This window comes from Bubalus bubalis, chromosome 18, assembly GCF_019923935.1.
Source record: "Bubalus bubalis isolate 160015118507 breed Murrah chromosome 18, NDDB_SH_1, whole genome shotgun sequence".
NCBI classification, from domain to species: domain Eukaryota; kingdom Metazoa; phylum Chordata; class Mammalia; order Artiodactyla; family Bovidae; genus Bubalus; species Bubalus bubalis.
In genome coordinates this window covers 13,406,254-13,425,223 of record NC_059174.1, presented here as the reverse complement: position 1 = coordinate 13,425,223, position 18,970 = coordinate 13,406,254, and the positions used below count along the sequence as shown (strand labels likewise).

At 64.2% G+C, this 18,970-nt stretch overlaps 2 protein-coding genes across 5 annotated transcripts in view; both read right to left on the bottom strand.

The window, feature by feature from the left end:
- Positions 1 to 18,970, bottom strand: part of ZFPM1 (zinc finger protein, FOG family member 1) — a 68,585-nt gene that overhangs the window by 15,432 nt on the left and 34,183 nt on the right. The gene's annotated exons all lie outside the window — the stretch shown is intronic.
- On the bottom strand, positions 5 to 18,964 carry LOC123330230 (histone acetyltransferase p300-like). The gene is made up of 2 exons (XM_044931155.2): positions 13,610 to 18,964; positions 5 to 13,286 (listed from the first exon to the last, which is right to left on the bottom strand). The coding sequence occupies exon 1, from the start codon at positions 16,755 to 16,757 to the stop codon at positions 15,762 to 15,764; it is 996 nt and encodes a 331-aa protein (XP_044787090.1). The 5' UTR covers positions 16,758 to 18,964; the 3' UTR covers positions 5 to 13,286; positions 13,610 to 15,761.

The following is an 18,970-nucleotide window of genomic DNA, read 5'->3' as shown; positions in this document are numbered from 1 at the left end:
ACAGGGAGAGACGCCAGAGGCGTGAGGACGGCCTGCTGCCCAGGCTCAGCCCGCCCTTGCGGCCCCCTCACCCGGGAGCATTCAGGGGACTGAGGGCAGAGGAGGGCGGGCGACGGGTGGGTGGCCCTGTGGCCTGGCCCAGGTTACGAGGGTGGTGCTGGGTCCTGGGGGCCAGGCCAGACCCTGTGCTCAGACCTTTTATGAGGGATGGCAGGCTGCAGCAACCAGATAGCGAGGGGTGCCTGCCACTGGATCTGAGCAGGTGGGCACACAGCTCGGGAACCACGGCTGCCACGTTGGGATGCGTGTGCCTTGCACAGCTTAGGACGCGCACACAGAGCCAGGTCACCCCCTCTGCCTTACATGGGGGCGACACTGCTGAGGACGACGATGCCGATGAGACTCACCTCCCGTCCCACCACACAGTCCTCCCAGGCCCCTCCCATCGGCTTGAGTCCGAGATCTGCAGAGCGCACCTATGCAGGCAGCTGTGGAAATGCTGGTTTCCCACCATGAGTCAGGGGCTGCATACCTCCCACCTCCTGGGGTTGGGGTGAGGTTGAGTGAGTCAGTCCTCTTAGCACCCGAGCACAGGGCCCAGCAGGGGAGCCAGGGCAGGAGCTAAGTGTCCTGCCCCCGAGGTCCTTGGCACAGCCAGACCGTGCCATCACTCCCTGCAGGACCCCTGCCCACTTTCTGGAAAGGTCTGGACCGGATTCCTGCTGTGGCCTTTGGTCAGCAGCTGCCTTTCTGAGCAGTCTGCTGTGCTACTGGGGGTCGAAGGCTCTCAGGCTGAGGCCGCCTGTGCTGTGGCCGGGGTGGTGGCTCCTGTGGTGGGGTGGCCACCGCAGGACTCTGTCCCATGGATGTGGACTGCTGGCCTCTGCTGGGAGCACCCCCAGTCCCTCTCACGGGGCAGGACTTCAGGTTGCACAGTGTCTGCAGTCAGGCTCCCAGGCTCGGCTGGGCCTTGCTGCACGACCCACATAACCTCGTGGGGTGGACTACAGGGCGGCCCCTAAAGAGACTGTACTGCAACCTGGGGGTGGGCCTTACAGCAAACGATGGGTGTCCTCGTGAGGGGGACACAGGAAGAAGCACCTGTGAAGATGGGGCAGGGACTGTCATGACACAGCCGCGGGGACACTGTCCCTGGAGCCTCGGGGAAGAGCGGGACTTCAGCTCCAGAGCTGTGATAGAGATTTCCGACATTTCAAGGCACCAAGGTTGTGCGATTTTCCCTGGGCCGCCCCGGAGAGACACATGTGGCAAGTTACCCGCCCACAGGGAGGGGATGATGGTGGCCACGCCCCCACAGGGCGGTCCCTCCCCAGGCCACACGCCCTCTGCCCTGGAAGGCAGGGCCACCTCGTCCCTCAGGTGCCACCTGGGCCTACAGAAGCCTCATGTGGCCTGGCCTGGACCCCGAGCAAGCACTGCTGTGTCGGCCCCACTTCCTGGATCCCTGATCGGGCAGGCTGTGGCCTTAATGGGCCCGATTATCAGATAACTGCCGGCCTAATGGCACAGATAACGTGCAAATACGCCAGGAGGCCTGGCTAAAACGTTCTAACTGGGTCCTTGTCTTCCCCAGGGCTGATAAGGTGGCAGGGGACCAGGACGAGGCCAGGAGGCGGTGCCCTTTATCAGCCCTGTGGGGAGGGGCAGAGACTGCCCCGTTGCTCTGTGGCCCACCCACAAGGGGCTGTGTCCTCCACCGCGCACCAGGATGGCCTGGGTCCCGGCCAGGGCTCTGCAGGTTACTGGCCAGCACCGGTCACCTGTTCCTGCCCAAACGGCCCTGTGACGTCGGCCCTCCCCTTGTTCCCTCTTCCAGTACAGATGAGGAAACAGGCCCCGAGAGGTGGTGAGGCTGACAGTGGGAGGTCAGGATCTGAGCCCAGGCCCCTGCTCTCTAGGGCGTACCTGGGTCTCTGGTGCTCCACTTGGCTGGCCCCAGGGGGTGGGAATGTGGGGAGCAGAAGAGGCTGCCTAATGGCGAGCTTGCTGGGCCCTTGTGGGTGCTACTTCCAAGGCTGGAGGGAGCCCACCAGGGTTAGGGTATACTGCCCATCCCTCCCATTGTCCCCACTGGAGGCAGGGGTCAAGGAGGAATCTTTTCGAACCCCGATGTGCAGACAGCCAGAGCTTTCAAGCCTCGTGGGGTCTGCGCGCTCACAGGCCTCTGGAGCAGGGAGGCCCACGACCCTCCCTGGGCCTCAGTTCTGCTGCTGGGGCCACAGACAAGCCAGGGACAGTCCTCTCACTGCCCGGGGCCTGTTCTGGTTTGTCAAGCTGGGCACCCCTGTAGGAGACAGTGCTGTCCATCCGAGGCCAGCACCCACCTTCCCCAGAGGAGGAGGAGCAGGAAGTCGTTTCAGTCTTCCCAAGAGTGGTCGAGTCCTGCCCAGACCTGGGGACACAGCGGGGACGGGGGTGGCTGGCCCAGGTCCCCACCACGGGGGGGATGGGGTGCAGCCCTGGGCCCCCAGTTGCCCCTGACTTGCTGCAGCTGTGGGATCCCGAAGCCCCTCTAGCCCTGGCGGCCTCCTGGAGGAAGGGGCAGAGCACCCACCCACGCTGCACCACGACAAACTGCCGGCTCCCTAATCGCGCCCCAGGGCTAGTGGCCCCGCTCCCAGATAACAGCATGGCTGGTGCTTCCCGTGGCCCCCGCTCCATCTGCTGGGTATCATGCATTGCCAGAGAGAACGGCTCCTGATAAAGGCAGCCGTTCAGCACGATGAGGTAGAACCCCCCACTTTGGGCTTGCTGAGGGCAGGCCCAGGCCTGGGAAAGGCATGGAGGCCAGGGACCTGAGGGATGTGAGCTGGGGATCAGGCAACAGTCAATCAGAACCCACTTCCCTAGTCCAGGGGAGGCTACTCCTGAGAGGCTGGGCATTAGAAAGGGTACCGCATGTAGGCAGAGTCAGGGCCACAGCAGGTGGCTGGCTCGGTGGGGCGAACATGGCTAGATCTCAGCCTCAGCTCACTCAGTGCACTTGTGCAGTACACAACCTGTGCAACTGTCCATGGTGGCCCTGGTGATGTTCAGCATCCAACCACTCAGATAACCTATTTCCGGCTCCCAGTTCCTGCCTAACCCCAAGCACAAGTCAAGCAGGTGTTAAAGCCCAGTTAGCACCTATCAGAGACCCTTTCCCAACCAGAAATAAAACTGTATCCAAAAAAGGGGTGAGGGTGGGTGAGGCCACCTACTCCTGGCGGACTAGGTACTCAGTGAGAGCTCCATTCAAAACTTGAGAATGAATTAAAGTACAAATGAGCAAGGAAGGGGCTGGGGGTGGCAGCTGACCAGATGCGTGACAGACAGGAAGACACAGCTATTTTTAAACAGCCCCTAAAGCTCCAGAGGATCTAGACACTGGTGGCCTTGGAGATGGTCAGCTCCCAACCGCACTCACAGGAAACGTGGAGCCAGGGAGGCCCGGGAGTGCTCAAGCCACAGTGTGAGGCCTGGCTGGGTGGGACCGGAACCGTCTTTGGACTTAACAAAACACCAGGTAGGTACCTGGGGCAGAGCTGAGGGTGGCACATCCTCCGCCCTCAGAACTCCCAGGAAACATGGACAGCGGTGGCAGTGCCACTGGTGGGCCAATCAGGGTGGGCTTCCAGGTGGAGGTGTCCTTCACCCTGGGAGCCTCCTGTGACCATGTCTCCATCTCCTCCTCCCAGCTCCAGAGAAGCTGGAGCAAGCAGGGAAGCTAGGACTCCAGCTCCAGCAAGGTCCTCGCGGAGGCCTCCCTGTCTTACCTACCACAGCCCCATCCCCACAGCTGGACGGGGGGGAACGATGCCATCTGCCCTGAGAATTAACATGGTCCTAATGGAGTTTCTGGCTTCTGTTTATTGAACCTTAGCCAAACGCTTGCCATAAATCACAGGGATTCCTCCCAGCCACGCTGAAGCTGTCCACCCCCCACCCCACCCCAGGCGTACAGGGGGAGAGAATGAGGTTCAGAGAGGTTAAAAGACCGGCCCAGGGTACACAGCTGGCTGGTGGGATTTGACCAGAGCCCTAGCACGCTCCTGGTCAGGGCCCTGACACCCTTTTCTGGGTCTTCCTGGGTGGAGGCAGGAAGAGATAGAGAAGAGAGGGCGGGGAGAGGCTGCTGGAGGGCAGTGGGGACAGTGGGTAGCCCCTGCTCTCCTGTCGCGGGCTGGCTTCTCCTGGTGTGGAAGAGGGGCAGTCCTGTGTGGATGGGGGTCGGGCCATCACTACCGGCAGTGTCGGGACAGAGACTAATTTATTCTGGCAAACAACCCCACACACACTATTTCCAGAACAAACATGCCATGCTGGGATTCAATTTCACCCCCAAAGCTTGTGTGAGAGTCCCGATGAGAAAATTCAGCCTTTGCATATTTACATGATTTAAACATCTATTTAGGTTTCAGACTGCTTCAATGGCATCCTGAGGGGCCAGAGAAAGGAGGCAGGACTGGGCATGGCCACCCCAGGCCTGGCGTGGGAGCCCAGCAGATGGGGTGGCGGCTGGGAGCACTGGGGTCTGGAGTCCCAGCCCAGCCACTGCCTGGCTCTTGCTGAGCCTCGGGTCACCTGCTGGGCTGGTGGCTCCGAGAGTAAAGATGGTGCCGGTCAGCACATGGGCCTGGCATGTCCCCTCCCCTGCGCCTGGGTGTTTCCACACCTCTGGTCCTGCCAGGGCTGCGGAGAGCTGTCCTTAGACTCGGCCCTGCCCCCAGCTCTGTCCCACAACCTGGAGTCCTTGGCGGCCTCCTTCAACAACAGGCAAAACAAACAGTGAGGAGGCTCTGGTCTGCCTGCGCTTCCACTGGAGTGGCCCAGAGAGCTCAAGCAACCTGCTTGAGGCTGCTCAGCAAGAGCTGCCGCCACCTGACCAGACCCGAGCTCCTTCTTGAGGGAGCATCCGGGGCCTCAGCCCAGACCATCTGGCTCCGGAACCCACAAGCCCAGCCACCCCCAAGTCCGGCCGAGCCACGGCCCGCTGGCCGCTTGGCAGTTCTGACCGAAGGGCCCTGATGTCCGCAGGAGTGTCTGTGAGCCCGGGCCTGCCCCGCGCCCTGCTAGCTGGCCCCTCCTTCCAGGGGCCGGGCTCCATTTGTGCTAATGGCCAGTGGCCTCCAGGGTACAAAGGCCAGCCACCTGGCAGTCCCCGCCCTGAACGGTGGGCTCTGGGATCGGTGTGTGGGTGCCCACCCTGGGGTCACTGCCAGAACCCACTTATCTAATCAGCCTCATCGCTCCCGCCCAGCCCTGCCCTGCGGCTCCCGGGGGCCAGCTGGCCCCGGCTTTGTCGGGAGCGGCCCTATCTCAGGGATCACGCTGTTTGCCTTTGATAAAAGTCACAGAAAAGGGAGAGAAGGAGTGAGAGGGAGATGAAGAAAACCCTAGAGTGAGCAGGCTCCGCCCTGGCGGGTTCTAGAACTCTCCAAGGGCCTGGTCCCAGAGCAGCACGTCCCGCACCAACGTGCAAGCAGGCCGAGGGGGCATGCACCTCCCCCAAGGTCACACAGTAGGCCAGGCGGTGGGGTTACCCTGGCCAGGTGGGGTGGGCACCACCAAGGCTGTGGGGGCCCATCTGGACACACAAGACCTGGAGCTGGTCACCTTCCCTCCTGCTCTGTGGCCGTGGAGTCTCTGGGCTGGGAGGGGAGGGTCTGTCTGTGCCGGTGCTGAGGCCCCTGCCTGTGTGTGGCTCTCCTGTGATCTGGCTGGAAGGGCAGACTGCGCTGGCGGACGGCAAACTCCCATCATCTCCTTGGAACGCTCCCACCCTAGGTCCTACCTGCCGGCCTGCTTTTGATTCCTGTTTACAGACGGGGGAACACAGCCCAGAAGAGGGGACTGGGGACAGGCCAGGAGGGGGACCCAGGTCCTGCGGCACAAGCAATGCTGTGGGATGTGCCCGGGTGAGCCAGCAAGGTCAACGTGCATGGTGGGCAGCCAGCTGCTCAGCAGGAGGCCCACACACCTGCTGGAGCCATGTGGCTTCTCCCACCCGGGCTGGTGCCCCAGGCTGGGTGGCAGCAAGACTCTCACCCTGGCTGCTGACAGGTGGCTTTCTCTAAGTTGTCCCGCCCTCTAGGCCTCAGGACCAGAAGATGGCCTGGATCAGGCCACACCTGAATCCTACATCGGGAAACTATAAGGGGCAGAGCTTGAGCCTGACCCTGCCGTCACTAGTGACCATGTGCCTTTTGCACAGACTCAGGCTCCCAGCTGTGACTCACGAGGACAAAGTGTCAAAGGAACATGGTTAAGCTTTGGGGTAAAATCAGTGGGGTCTATTTCTGCCACTCATTGCAAGGTGAGGAGAACATGTCTTGGAGAGGTCAGGGGATGGTCTTAGGTCACAGGGCCAGCAAGCAGCACAGGAGGGTGAAGCCCAGATCTCCCTGACCCCAACCCGCGACCCCACCCAGGCAGTATGCTCTCGCTCACAGCAAAGCCAGCACAAGCAGAGGCTGAGCACTCTGGGCCCTAGGCACGATCCTGTCTCTGTTCCACAGGGGAGCTGAGCGGGGTGGGAAGCCATCCTGACACCAGTCCTAGCCCTGGAACCCTGAGCCCACAGCAGTGGCGTAGCCAAGATGGAAGGACTAACCTGAAGCGTAACTTCTAGATAAGACAGCTCAGGGAGACACTGGCTCAGAGCAAAGGCACTTGAGTGCTTGGAGGATTAGTGGCTCTTTGGGGCTGGGTGAGGGTTTCCCCTCTGCCTCCAGCCTGGGTGTTCCCAGGGAGCCCCTTAGAGTACCTGGACCCTGGCAGGAGAGCCTAGAACCAGCAGAAACAGCTGGAGGAGCTGGGGGCATGTATGAAAACGGTGACGGGCTGCAATGAATTAAGAACTGTATGGCATACACCGGGGTCTCTGGCCTCGTGGGGGTAACTGGATGCTGAGACAGAGCCAGGCTCTGGCTCCCATAGGACCACGACCTGCTGGAGCCCAGTGCTGCCTGCCACCCCTCGGCCTCAGATGCCACGCTATCCTACACCCACTCTGGGGGCCGAGCTCCACCAGATCTCTGCTGTGTAGTTCACGTTACCAAGGGTGCGGCTCTGGAGCTGTGGCCGTGACCAAGATGATGCCCGATTCACTGACAGGGAAAGTCAGATGAGAGGACTCCTGGGAGCTGCCCCTGTGGCCCCTGCATGCCGCGGGGCGCACCGCCGCTCGAGGGTCTCCCACTTGTCTGCCGGCCTGGTGCCCTCTGCCAGCACCCCTGAATTCCAGGCTGGGCAGAGGCTGAGCCTCCCTGGAATGAGATGGCCTTCTCATTCCAGGCCAGAGGTTTTCAAAGGGCTTCGAGCCCAGAAGCTCCTTTGCAAGAAGCTGCCCACAGACCCTGCACTCACAGCGGCAGGTGGTGGGGGCAGGGCTGGAGCTCAGACCCAGAGGACCCCTCTCAAGCCCCTCCCTTAGGGTGGGGCACACCTGCCGCCTGTGTCTCATGGGGCCCGCCTAGTGCGGGGTGGAGCTGGCAGGCAGGCAGGTTCCCAGGAGCCGACGGCAGAGGGGGCTGGTGGGGCGGCACGGAGGCCCGTCCATTGTGGGCCAGTGGTGCCAGGCACCACAGGGCCTGGGCCAGGGAGGGCCTTTCAGTGGGCAGGGCCCTGGACACTCTGGCTGGGGGCCTCTGTTCCTAAGTCCCCTCATGCAGCGGGGTGCCTCCACCAGCTCACTGTGCCCTGAGCTGCCTCCAGCGCCAAGGGGCCCACGTGTGCATTTCAGTGACTCTCAGTCTCTCCCTAGAACGTACCCATTGGGCGGGGGGCACTGGCGGCTGGCTGTGTCTGAGAGTGCAGCCCACCCTGTGGGCATCTGTCTGCAGGACGGTGGCAGGGGGGCCGACCTGGGGCTGAGCACCCGGGCCCTGCTGATGAGCCACAGGCCTGGGAGAAAGGGCAGCTGGTCGTGTGGGGCCGGGGGGTGGGGTGTGCCCCCATGCCCGCCCACACATGCCCTGAGCCCCCAGATGGATGGAGGCCCAGAGCCACCTCTGGGGCTCCCGCTTCCCATCTGTGAAGAGCTGGCACGCGGAATGGGCAAGGAGGGGGACATGCTGGCCCCTGGGCCTGGAGTCCACTGTGGACTGGCCCCACCCACCAGCGGGTGACGCCAGCCCCCAGGTGCTGAGCCCCTGCCCACCCCCACCCCGCCAGCTGGTGCTGTGACTCTCTTCCTATCGCTGGGACATCGCTGGGATTATTGATTTTTTGACACAGAACAACAGCCTATCTCTGTCGGGCTGAACCCTGGCCCCGGCTAATGGCAGACTGGGACTGCCCAGGAGAGCCAGCAGCGCAGGGCGGGGCCGGCCCCACACCAGGGTTCTGACTGACCCCCTCGCCCACCGGCCTGTGGGGCCCCATGGCCTCAAAGTAGGTGGCCGCATGGTCTCTCCAGCCTTCCCGAAAAGCTTAAAAGAAGAAAAGAACTGTCCTGGTCTCCAGGCCTCAGCCTTCCCATCTGCGGAGTGGGCAGAGGGCCCCAGGAGCTCTGGGCCCTGGGACTCTGATCTCAGGAGAGACCCTGTGGCCTGAGAAATCGGGTGGGCGGGGGTCCCTGGCTCTCCCTAGCCCTGCCTGCTCCTGGAGGGGTGGGCTGGAAGCAGGAGCTGTGATAAGGTAAGGAAAATACCTCCTGTGCAAACAGCTTATCAGGCTCCTATCAGCCTGGGCGTCCTGGCCCCGGCCCTGTTTTCCAGGGTCCAACGCCACCGAGGGCCTTTCTTTCTGGCCGGCTTCCAGCTCACCACCTCTCAGTTGGCCCGGCTGGCCCCGCTACCCCCTGTACCCTGGGGCCCCACCCACCTGCCCCTCGGGCCCTGTCTCTCTACTGTGAATAGGCAGGAGTGGTGGGCATGAAGGCAGCTGAGGCTCTAGGCCAAGGCTGGATGGTTGGGAGGGTAAAGAGAGGGTGCCCACCCTGCCACTGCCAGGGCACCACCCCAGCCTGGCAGGGGCCCACTCCGGCCCTGAGGGCAGTGGTGGGCACTGAGGTTAGCCAACATCATCGAGGAAGTTGCCACACCACACCACCCCGCAGGGCCGGCCCCTAGGGAGTAAGAATCTCCCTTGGGAGAAGCTGGCAGACCCTGTGTGAGCACCCTTGGGCCACTCCACCCACAGAGGAGGCTGAGCCTGGGGAGGCCTGTGTCACCCAAGGCCCCAGGGCTCTGGGGCACTGGCCTGGGGCACCTGAGGATGACCCAGCATGAGGCCGGTCCCAGGAACTGTGAGCCCCTCTCAGGAGTCGTGCGGACCTGCAGACACCTGCTCCCAGGATGCGGATGACTCAGTCCTCAAGCTACCACGTGCCCTGGGGGTGGCGATTCTCTGCGTTCACAGAGGCGGAGACCGAGGGTCAGAGGGGATCTGGCCACGCAGTGCGGTGGTGACTGAGTTCAAGCCCAGCCCGTGATTCCTGTCCAGCCCTCTGTTCTTCCTGCCCCTGTGTGTGTGTGTGCGTGTGGGGGGGGTGGGGGGTGGGTGGGCAGGGCGGGGCAGGGGCCGAGGAAGAGGTGGCTTAGAGGACAGAGGGCCCTGCTTCCTGCATACAGCAGGCCCCGGCCAGCCCCAGCTCCAGACACAGAGCCCTCCTCTGAGCCTCTGCCCAGGAGCCTCCAGGGCACCCCCGCTGACCCTCCACAGAGCACATGTGTCTGCACCCCAAGGCTGGGCTCCACCTGCTCTCTGCCTCGGGATCCGCACCCCTCTCATCTGCCGAGGTGATGGCTCCTGCCCTCACTGTCAGGTCCCGGGCCCACAGGGGAGGCAGAAAGGCCTGGGACCGGTGAGGCGGCAGCGGCAGTAGGCACACACAGCATGGCAGGGGGTCTGTGCACAATCCGTTTCTTTGGGAATCATTTCTCCCCTTTCGTGTGGACATTTTGCAGAGCCGCAGAAATAAAAACTGATGGCTTACTATCTTCCGCACGCGGCGACGATTATCCACACTACCACACCACCCTATGCCTGTCTGCATTTGAGATTACTTTTTCTGGGGTAAATTCCTAGAAGTTGAACTGCTGAGTCAAGGCAGGGGCATCTGAGCGCCCTGAGGGGCTTGGGCGGCTCTGGCCTGAGCACCTGGACGTGTGTGAGCACTCACGGGGCTGCGGTGGCCAACTTGCACCCACTGCGCCCAGCAGCTCCCAGCCCCACGGAAACCACAGTGGACCTGGGACTCGGGCTGGCTGGCTAGATGCCAGGGCCACCTAGTGGAAGGGCGTGTGTGGGGATGGGGTTGGGGAGGGGTGGACACAGAGGCTCGTCTGGAGGGGGAGGGGTGGCCAAGGCAGCAGGACCCCTCCCCCCAACACACAATATGCCCCGATAGCATCGCTCATTTCAGGCCCCGCTCGGCCCCTTCGGGCAGGATATGACCAGCCCTCGAGCCGATGGCAGCCCCTTTGTCCCATCTCCAGGCACCGATCTTATCGGTCGCGTCCACTGCCGTAGTAATGGAAACACGCGGTGAGGAAATAAGAAGTTAGCGCGCAGACAGAGCACTAACAATAAATAAATAAATAAATAAGGAGCCCAGCGCCGCGTGAGAGGGGCTCAGGGACACTGTTAGATCGGGAAGGCCGGGTAGGCGGCTCCCCTCCTGGTCTGGCTGACCCTCTGCAACTTGCCTTCCTCACCTGTCAGGTGGGCCGGCCAGAGTCGCCTGCTACCTGGGCTGCGGGGAGATCCCGAGACAGACAGAGCCAGGCATGAGGGCGGCCCTGCCCCCGCCCCCAGGGCCGTGAGCCCCAGGTCACCCCAAGGTGCCCCCCGTGCGGGCTTGGAGGGGGCCCCACGTCACACACACCGCTCTGCCGCCCCGCCCGCCATCCTCAGCCCTCCTGGCTCTTCCAGATGGCCCGAGCGTCCGGTCTCCCGTCCCACAGATGCACGGCCCACGTGCCAGGCCACACACCCAGTAGGAGTGGGGATGGCGAGAAGTCAGTCTGTCCTGATGCCCATGGTCAGTGGGCCCCCCCAGCCAGGAGTAGCTGGACGGTCACCAGTGCTGGTGGCAGTAACCGCGGCCGTGCAGGTCCCTCGCCAGCGAAGGCGCTGACAACAGTCAGGGCACAGCGCGGCCCTAACTGCCTGTCGTGAAGCCGGCCCGGCGTTGGGCATCCTCCTGTGTGCGGCCTGCGCATTCCATGGGAGGTGGCGGGGGGAGGTGAGCTGAGGCGCCCCAGGCCACAGTGGGCCCAGGAGGACGAGGAAGCACACTTCCAGGAGGGGTTGCACTCTCCAGGGGCTCCAGGCGGGGCCGGGTGGCCCCGCACCCCTGATGTCTGGAGGCCTTGGCGGGACAGGCGGACGCTCAGACGCCCGGCCTCAGGGTTGGGGGCAGCCAGGGCAGGAAGCGGGCGGGAGGGCGGAGGAGGAAGCCGGCTCGATTAGCACTCGCGGCAGAGATAGGCGGCCCAGCCGCAGATAGCCACTCCCGGAAGGCGGTGAGGTCAGCAGCCAGGCCTGGGCCCCCACCCGCCGCCAGGAGAGTGGGATCTGGGCCTGGCCACACTCCCCACAGGGCACCCTGCGCCCCCTCCATCTCCACCGGCACAGGGTCCACACTTGCCCACTAAGGGGCCTGGAGAACCCTGTGGGGCTGGGCTGGGAGGGGGGACTACAGGGCCCAGCCCCGGTCACCCCACGTCTCTCTGGGCCACAGTGTCCTCGCCTGAAACACGAGAGCTCGGTGCCTGCCGCCACATTTCAGGGTCAGCCTTTTCACGGGTCTCTCGTGTCCACACCAGAGCCCCTAAAGTCCACTCACCACAAGTCCACTGGGCCGGCCCAAGTGGTCTCCCCGCCAGGCCCCACACCGGCCGCGCGGGTGGGCTGTCTTCCCCGGTGTCTGCAGGGCTGGCTCCCCCTCCGCGGAGCTGCCAGTGCAGACCCCCGAGGGCAAGAGGCATGCACCCCTCACCACACGTGCCCCTTCTCGGTCACCTTCCCTGCGTATCTTCTGGGCCCCTGCTGACCGCTCTCCGCATAGTCCATGGCCCCGGGACGGCTGGGGCTCCCCCAGGGTCCGTGACAAAGACTGGCACACAGTAGGTGCTCAATGAATGAAAATGGGAGCGAGTGAGTGGACAGGCTGTGTGGCGGGCAAGTCCAATGGGACGGTGGGCAAGTCATGCTAAAGAGCAGTCCGTGGATTGCCGGCCCCGCCCATGGATCCTGGGCCCCCGAGTGACCCGAGGCCCAGGCCTTTGTCGGGGCGGAGGTTTAAGTCAGAACTGGGCCAAAGGGCGGCTTCTACTAGCCGGGCTGAAGGACCACTGACCACGGAGGGGGCTACTCAGGGCTGAGAGGTCAGCAGCCTGGTCTGCGGGGGGATGGGCCATGGCCTCAGCCCCCCTCAGGGTGGCAGGGGCACAGGCCCTCTGCTCAGGGCCCTCCTGGGGTGTTGTGTGTGGCCTGGCACCTGGGCCTCTGGTGCCCGCTGGGCAGCACATGACGCGGCATCCAGGTGGGCCACACCAGCCAGAAGGAGGGACCTCGGGCTGACGGCCCCCGCTCAGCCTTGGCCCCAGGGCTGTCCCACAGGGCCCCACTGGCTGGGGGTTCAGGCCGCTCCCTTAGTCTGGGGACTGATGCTCTGGGGAGGGGGCTTGAGAGGGGGTCAAGGAAGAGCTCAAGGGGGCCCGTCAGGGTCACAGCCAGCCAAAGCCTGGGACCCTGAACCCCATTTCCACGAAAACCACCTACAGAGTGGGATCCCCCTGCTCTCTGAGACCGTCCCGGTCAGTGGTCCCCAGACGGCGGCCGGCTCCCCTCACTTTTCTGGTCTTTGCTCAAACACAGCTCAGGCCGCCCGACTCAGAACTGCTCCTCAGTTCATTCAAGAGCCTCACCCCCTCTACTCCCCTGGACATGTGATGCTTTTACTTCTTTATTAGTCTCTGTCTCCCTGATCAAAACAACAGCCCCCTGGGGGGCCGGCACTGAGCACGTGCAGGAAGCACGGGTTTGTTGAGCGAATAAACGACCCCCTTCCCTGGCCCACTCCTGAGCTGCAGACCCCCACTCCTTGCTCCTAATGGCCCACATCACCCGGACACACCTCCCCTTTCCAGCTGGCGGTGCGTGGTAAACACCTGGGAAGGAAGGTCACTGCGGAGACCTACGACGCCCTCCTCCGTGAGCCCCTCCCCGCTGCTCCAGTCCTTGTCCACTCAGCTGTGAAGGCAGTCAGGGTGGGTGGAGGGCCCTCTAGACGGGGCTTGGGGGTGGTCTCAGGGAACACGTCTCTCCGGGGACATCTGCTGTGGAACGGAGGTGGCTCCTGACAGAGCTCCTGGCTCTGGTCTCTGGAGCTGACCCCAGGCTGACCCCCACAGCCCGCCGTCGCCCCCTCCTGTGCCCCTCCCCCCCGCCCGCTAATCTAAGATAAATGGGCCTATTGGGCCGCAACGCCAGGCCCAGTGATAACACAAAATAGCTGAAATGATTTTTCCCACCCACACATGCCGAGCGGGCGGGAGGGGCTGTGCGGCCAGGCTGTATCAGCCCATCTCCCCGCTGTCCATCAGGACGGGCCGTCCTGCCTCAGCCGCCTGCCCACCGCCGCTGCCCGATAACAAACCTTGAGGTCTGCAGAGAAACTCCAGGCGGCAAGATTAGTCCACTGAGTGCACCCAGACGGCCAGCCCGATGCCCTTGTGCACGCTTCTGGGCGAGAATGCCAGGCCTCCGGCAGACCCCCGGGACCCTGCACAGAGAGGGAGCGGCTCCGGGGCCCAAGTGGAAAACTGCAGCTGCCATACCCGCCCCTGCTCCCAGAGGTGGTGTCCACTAGCCCACTCTCCACGCAGCAGCCAACCAAACGGCCTGCTTCACACCCACCCCATGTTACAGCCGAGGCAGGGGACGCATCTCACTACAGTCCATGGCCTTGAGCCCAAACCCTGACCCATCTATGCCCTGTCCTGTCTCTCCCCAACCCCGCTCCAGCCGTACCCATGCTGTCCAAACCTCAGGGCGTTTGCACGTGCCCGCTCCTCACCTGAACACCCTCAGCCCACTCCAGTGTATTCTTTAGGCTGCACCTTGGGCGTGGGGTACACCTATGGTACTGTCCTGGCCTGACCACCTGGCTGTCCCCTCTGCTGACCTGCGGTGTGGTGGGGACGTGGCCAGCCTTCCCATCTCGGCCTCAAGAGCCTGGGATGAAGCTGAGAACCGAGAAGGTGACACCTCATGTTTGGTCATCTGAATTTTGTCCTGTAAACAGAGGTCACCAGGAAAGAGTTCCAGGCCCCGATACACTTACAGGTGAAGGGACCCTGTTCCTGGGGCTCTGACCACACTGTCAGGTCACGGGTCTGGCCATCTGTGGAGTGCAGGCCACCCTCAGGGCCACTTGACTAGCCACCAGAGCTGGTGGGGAGCCCTGGGGTCCCTGAGGTTCACCCCTTCGCTCCCCAGCTACTCACTGCCCCTGAGGTAGACAGCCCTGCACTCAGGGGTGTCTGAACCACGCTGCCTCCCGGACAGGCACGTGGAGAACTGGACGGTACGTGCTCACGTGGTCTGCCCCAAGCAAGTCCCTGGGGGGAGGGGACCCCCACGAGGTCTGGCTGCATAGGCTCTCGGGTCCCTGGGGGCCCAAACCCAGCCCAGCCCCCACTCACTGCTCCCTCTGTTTCTCATGCCCTAGCCAGGAGGCTGAGGCCATGCCAACCGCCACTGCAGTGGGGGCCACGAGGTGGGTGATAGGGCCAGGACCCTCCACAGTTGAAGGGGACCCTCAGGGCTCGTAGCCCTCCCGGGGGCTGCCTGTGTGCCCAACCTTCTGCTTTTCCTGCACATTCACTGGGGAGGCAAAGGGGGAGCCTGTCACTGGGGCCATGGAGCAGAGGCAGGGCAGGGCCGTCACAGATGCGAGGTGGGGATTTTAGATTATAACTCCCAGCCATCTGCATATCGGAATTCTAAACAGCCAGCCCCTTGCACAAACAAGGTCATTTCAAAGATAAAAACACCCGGCTCTCCCGGTCCCTGCCGTCTGCCCCTCTCCTCTATCCTCTCACTTGGGCTGGTGGCTCAGCGGGAGATGAGGACAGTGCCAGGCAGGGCAGCCCCCGCCCAACACCCCCTCCCCATTGCAGACTGTAGCCGCCCCACAGACTCAAGGCTGGGGGTAGGTCCCTGCTCTGCTCTCATTCACTTTCCCGTGGCGGCCCCAAGGGACCCCCTCTCCCGGGACCAGACCCTTCCGCCTGCACCCTGCTCAGCAGCCTGGGGTCCTGGCGCACTCCTCTCCCACATCCACGCGGACCTGCTGACCTCAGCACCTTTGTGCCCGCGAGCCCCTCGGGGTCACTTTTCTGGCGAGGACCCGCCCCTCCTAGACAGTCCACGGAGCTGGTGGTGTTTGGGTACCATGAGGATGGGGGTGCCCCGCCCACCTGGTATGGCCTCTGCACCAGCCTCACCCCCAGTGCTGCTGCCCCTGCTGCTCAGAGGAGGGGAGCAACCTCTCTGCAGACCCAGTCCAGACCCCGGGCTCCTGACGGTCAGCCGGGACCCCTGGCCAAGGTGCCTGTTACCAGCAGGGGCTCCTCCCTACTCCGTGGTCTCACACAGCAGCTTCTCCCCCAGACCCTCCCTGACCCAGAGAGGCCTGGGCCGTCTCAGCAGATTGACAGCACTGAGTGGGGAGCTGGCTCCGCTCTGTGTGGTTATAAAGATGAGAAAACCAAGCCCAGAGAGGTCAGGCAACCTGCCACAGTCACTCAGCAAAGCTGGTCCCAGGCCTGGGCAGGCAGGTCCCGGCCTCTCAGCACAGCTGGGGCTGGACAGGGCTCCCCCTGAAGCAGCTGCACTTGAGAAGTGGCTGCCGGCAGCTGACAATGCTCGTGACGTCTGAAGTGAAGCGACATCTGGAGCGCCTCCCCACCTGTTTCTGGAGCTCTGGGGTCGTGGTGGGGTGGGGGGAGCCGGCGTGGGGAGGAGGGAGCTGGTGTGGGGGCAGTAACGGGGCTGGAGCTGACAGGCCCCTCACACACCCTGCAGCCCAGACTTGGCTGTGTGTGTGGTGCAGTGCAGGGCCCCCTGGGAAGAGGGGCTGGAAGGCCTCCCTTCTGCCTGGGCTGGGGGTGTCTCCTGGGGTCTTTGCTCAGGGCCTGGACCCCTGCAGGAAGGGCAGCTGCACCAGACCCACGCGTGGCTGCAGAGAGGCGTGTGGCCCAGCTTCTCTGCCAGGTCGAGTCACCTGCCCTGGGACCTTGCGGCCTCGGCCCACACCTGGCATGGGTCTGACCCAGGAGCTGTCCTAGCCAGTGGAAGATGGCGGCCGGAAAGGCGAGGTAGGGGGCAACCCCCTGCTGGGGCCGCACCAGGTGTGAGCGAGCCAGCCAGTGGCCCCCAGAGCCAGGCCAGACAGGGTGTGCGTGATCCTGGCTGGCACCCCCATCCCGGAGGGAAAGGCAGGGTTCCACTCCCCCAACCCCGGCCTGACAAGCCAGGTCCCCAGGGTGGCAGTCCTCACGTGGGATGGGGCAGGAGGAACAACTGGATAACAAGCGATCCTCAGATGGGGAGGGGGAGACGAGCACAGGCAGGGGGTCAGCGGGACCGTGCGGGAGGGGCTGGGGAACCACCAGAGCCCCAGGACCTGGCGAGGCGTGGCTGCACACCCCTTCCCCTTGGCTGGCCGGACCCTGGGCTGGGCACTGCCCTTGGGGACGCCGATCCAGCCGGCCCCGGCAAGGCCTGCCTCCCATCGCCATTGGGGCGGCCCCTACAAGATAAGAGCCCACGGGGCCTCTCTGGCTTCCCGGCCAGGCGATAAGTGTGGCCTGTTTGGGGTCTGATAGAGGACGGCCACCACGGCGGTTGGCCAGTGGCCGCTTATCGGCCCATCGCTGCCCACTACACAGAAATTCCTATCTGCAGGGGCCGACAGGGAGCCCCCCCGCAGCCCCCCGAAGATGCAAATAGCGCAGGAAGCTCCCGGGTGCACCCACCCGAGCCACAGCCCCCACGGCTGCCCTGGGGCCAGGCCCTGATCTCCAGGGGCCTCTGCCTTCCCGTCTGTAGAACATGGATGTGGATGCTAAGAAGGCTGTGTGGTGGGCGGTGGCCGACGCAAGACAGCTGGGCCAGCGTCCACACACACACAGCCCGAGCTCCAGAGCCAGGCTGGAGTCTGGTGTGCTGCCTCCGGGCAGTGACGTGGACCAGCCCCAGGGCTGCTCTGAGGACGGCCCGGCCCTTTCATCCCCACAGTCACGCTCCAGAGTGCAGCCTCAGGGTCCAATCCCTGGACTGGTGGTGGTCCCTGGAGTGTGGGAGCCATGGGGCCAAGGCAGGGCTGACTTGGAGTCTGTAGGTGCCTTGTTGTTACCTCGCCCTAGACCTGGGGAAACTGGGGCAGCAGAGTGGACCCCAGCCCCCCAGCTCTGTCCCCCGCGTGTGGAGAGGCCTGGCCCCGCAGGTGGGTGTCCAGCTCAGCCGTGCCCAGCTGGTGGTGCGGGCTGCGTAGACATGTGGCCTGAGGCCTGTCCCTGGCCAGGTGCACTGTGTGCGGAGAAGGCATGCTGTGGGCATGGCCGGCCAGGGCTCCTGGGGCCCCTCCCCGCCTGTCACTGGGTCACTGAGGTGATAAGGGGGCGGCCGAGGAGTCCCGACGGCAGTGGAGTGGCTGTGCTAATGCCCCTTCCAGCGCTGGGCTAGCATGGGGGCCCCGGCCTGTCTGACCCAGGGTGCTCTCTCAGTGGACTGACTCACCCCTGGCCTTGAGTCTGTGGTTGCGGTTCCCATCCTGGTTGTGACCAGCAGCCAACCCTACCCTCTCCAGGCCTCAGACGTGCACATACGGCAAAGAGGTAAGCAGGGAGCCCAGAAGACATACGAGCCCCTCATCTCTTTGGTGCCCTGCAGACATCACTAATCAATCCAGCCCTCTCTCACTGGCACCTCGGGATCACGATGAGGTTCACAGGGCTACTCGAGCTGAACTGCAGGAGAGCATCTCTAACATCCCTGGGAGACCGTGGGGGTCCTCTCTGCCGGGGTGAGGTCTTCCCGGCCCACAGCGGAGGCCCTCGCCGTGCGTCCCCTGCGACCCCCTCCCCGCGCTTCTGGCTGCGCTGGTGTCACAGCTCCCCAGGAGCCCGTCTGCTCAGAGCTGACGTCCGGTACACAGCAGGTGCTCAATACATGCTAGTGGCCGCGCGCCTGGCCCGGGCCCTGCGTTCACCAGGGCCACGCCCGCCCCCACCCCCCAGAGGCCCCCACGCGGGGCTCCGACGGCCAGCCACGCTGTGCCCAGTGAGCCGCCTCAGCTCCGATTAGGACGCGCCCAGCCCACCTGCGACTCAAGCCGGTGGAGATGGGCACCTCTGGGAGAGCCTGGTGGGCCCCGAGCTCACAATTCCAGCTACAAAGGGGGTGGGGCGGGGCAGTGCTGGGAGGCACAGAACCGCTTCAAAGACACGCCCTTCATCCAGGAACCTGGGGGGCTGGAGCCACCTCCCGTCTCCCCTCCCACCCCCTGAGGCCGGAGCCCCTTCCTGGCTGGCAAGGGCCTGGCAGGCGGGCAGCTCCAGATCCACACCCCCACCACCCTGCCTTGGCCCTGCTGCTCCTGCCTGGCGGATGCCCTTCCCGTCTCTTGGCTGCTCCGCTGTCCCCGCCAGACCACACCCTGCCTCCAAGGAACCCTCGGAGGCCCGTCCACTGCGTGGGGCCCCAGTTTAGCTCTGAGCATCGGTACAGCTCGGTGCCCCCTCCAGGGAACCCGCGGACCCACAGGCTGGCTGGACTTTGGAACAGACATCAGGCTTGGGCCCAACAGTTCACCACCCACCTCCTGGCCAGTATAGCTGGCCTGTCCACAGCACTCCACCCCGTGCCGTCAGGTGGCCGGTTCTCAGGACCCCCCACTGGCTGGGCCCCAGGGCCGCCCTGCGAGGCGATGCTGCCGGACCGGCGCGCTTAC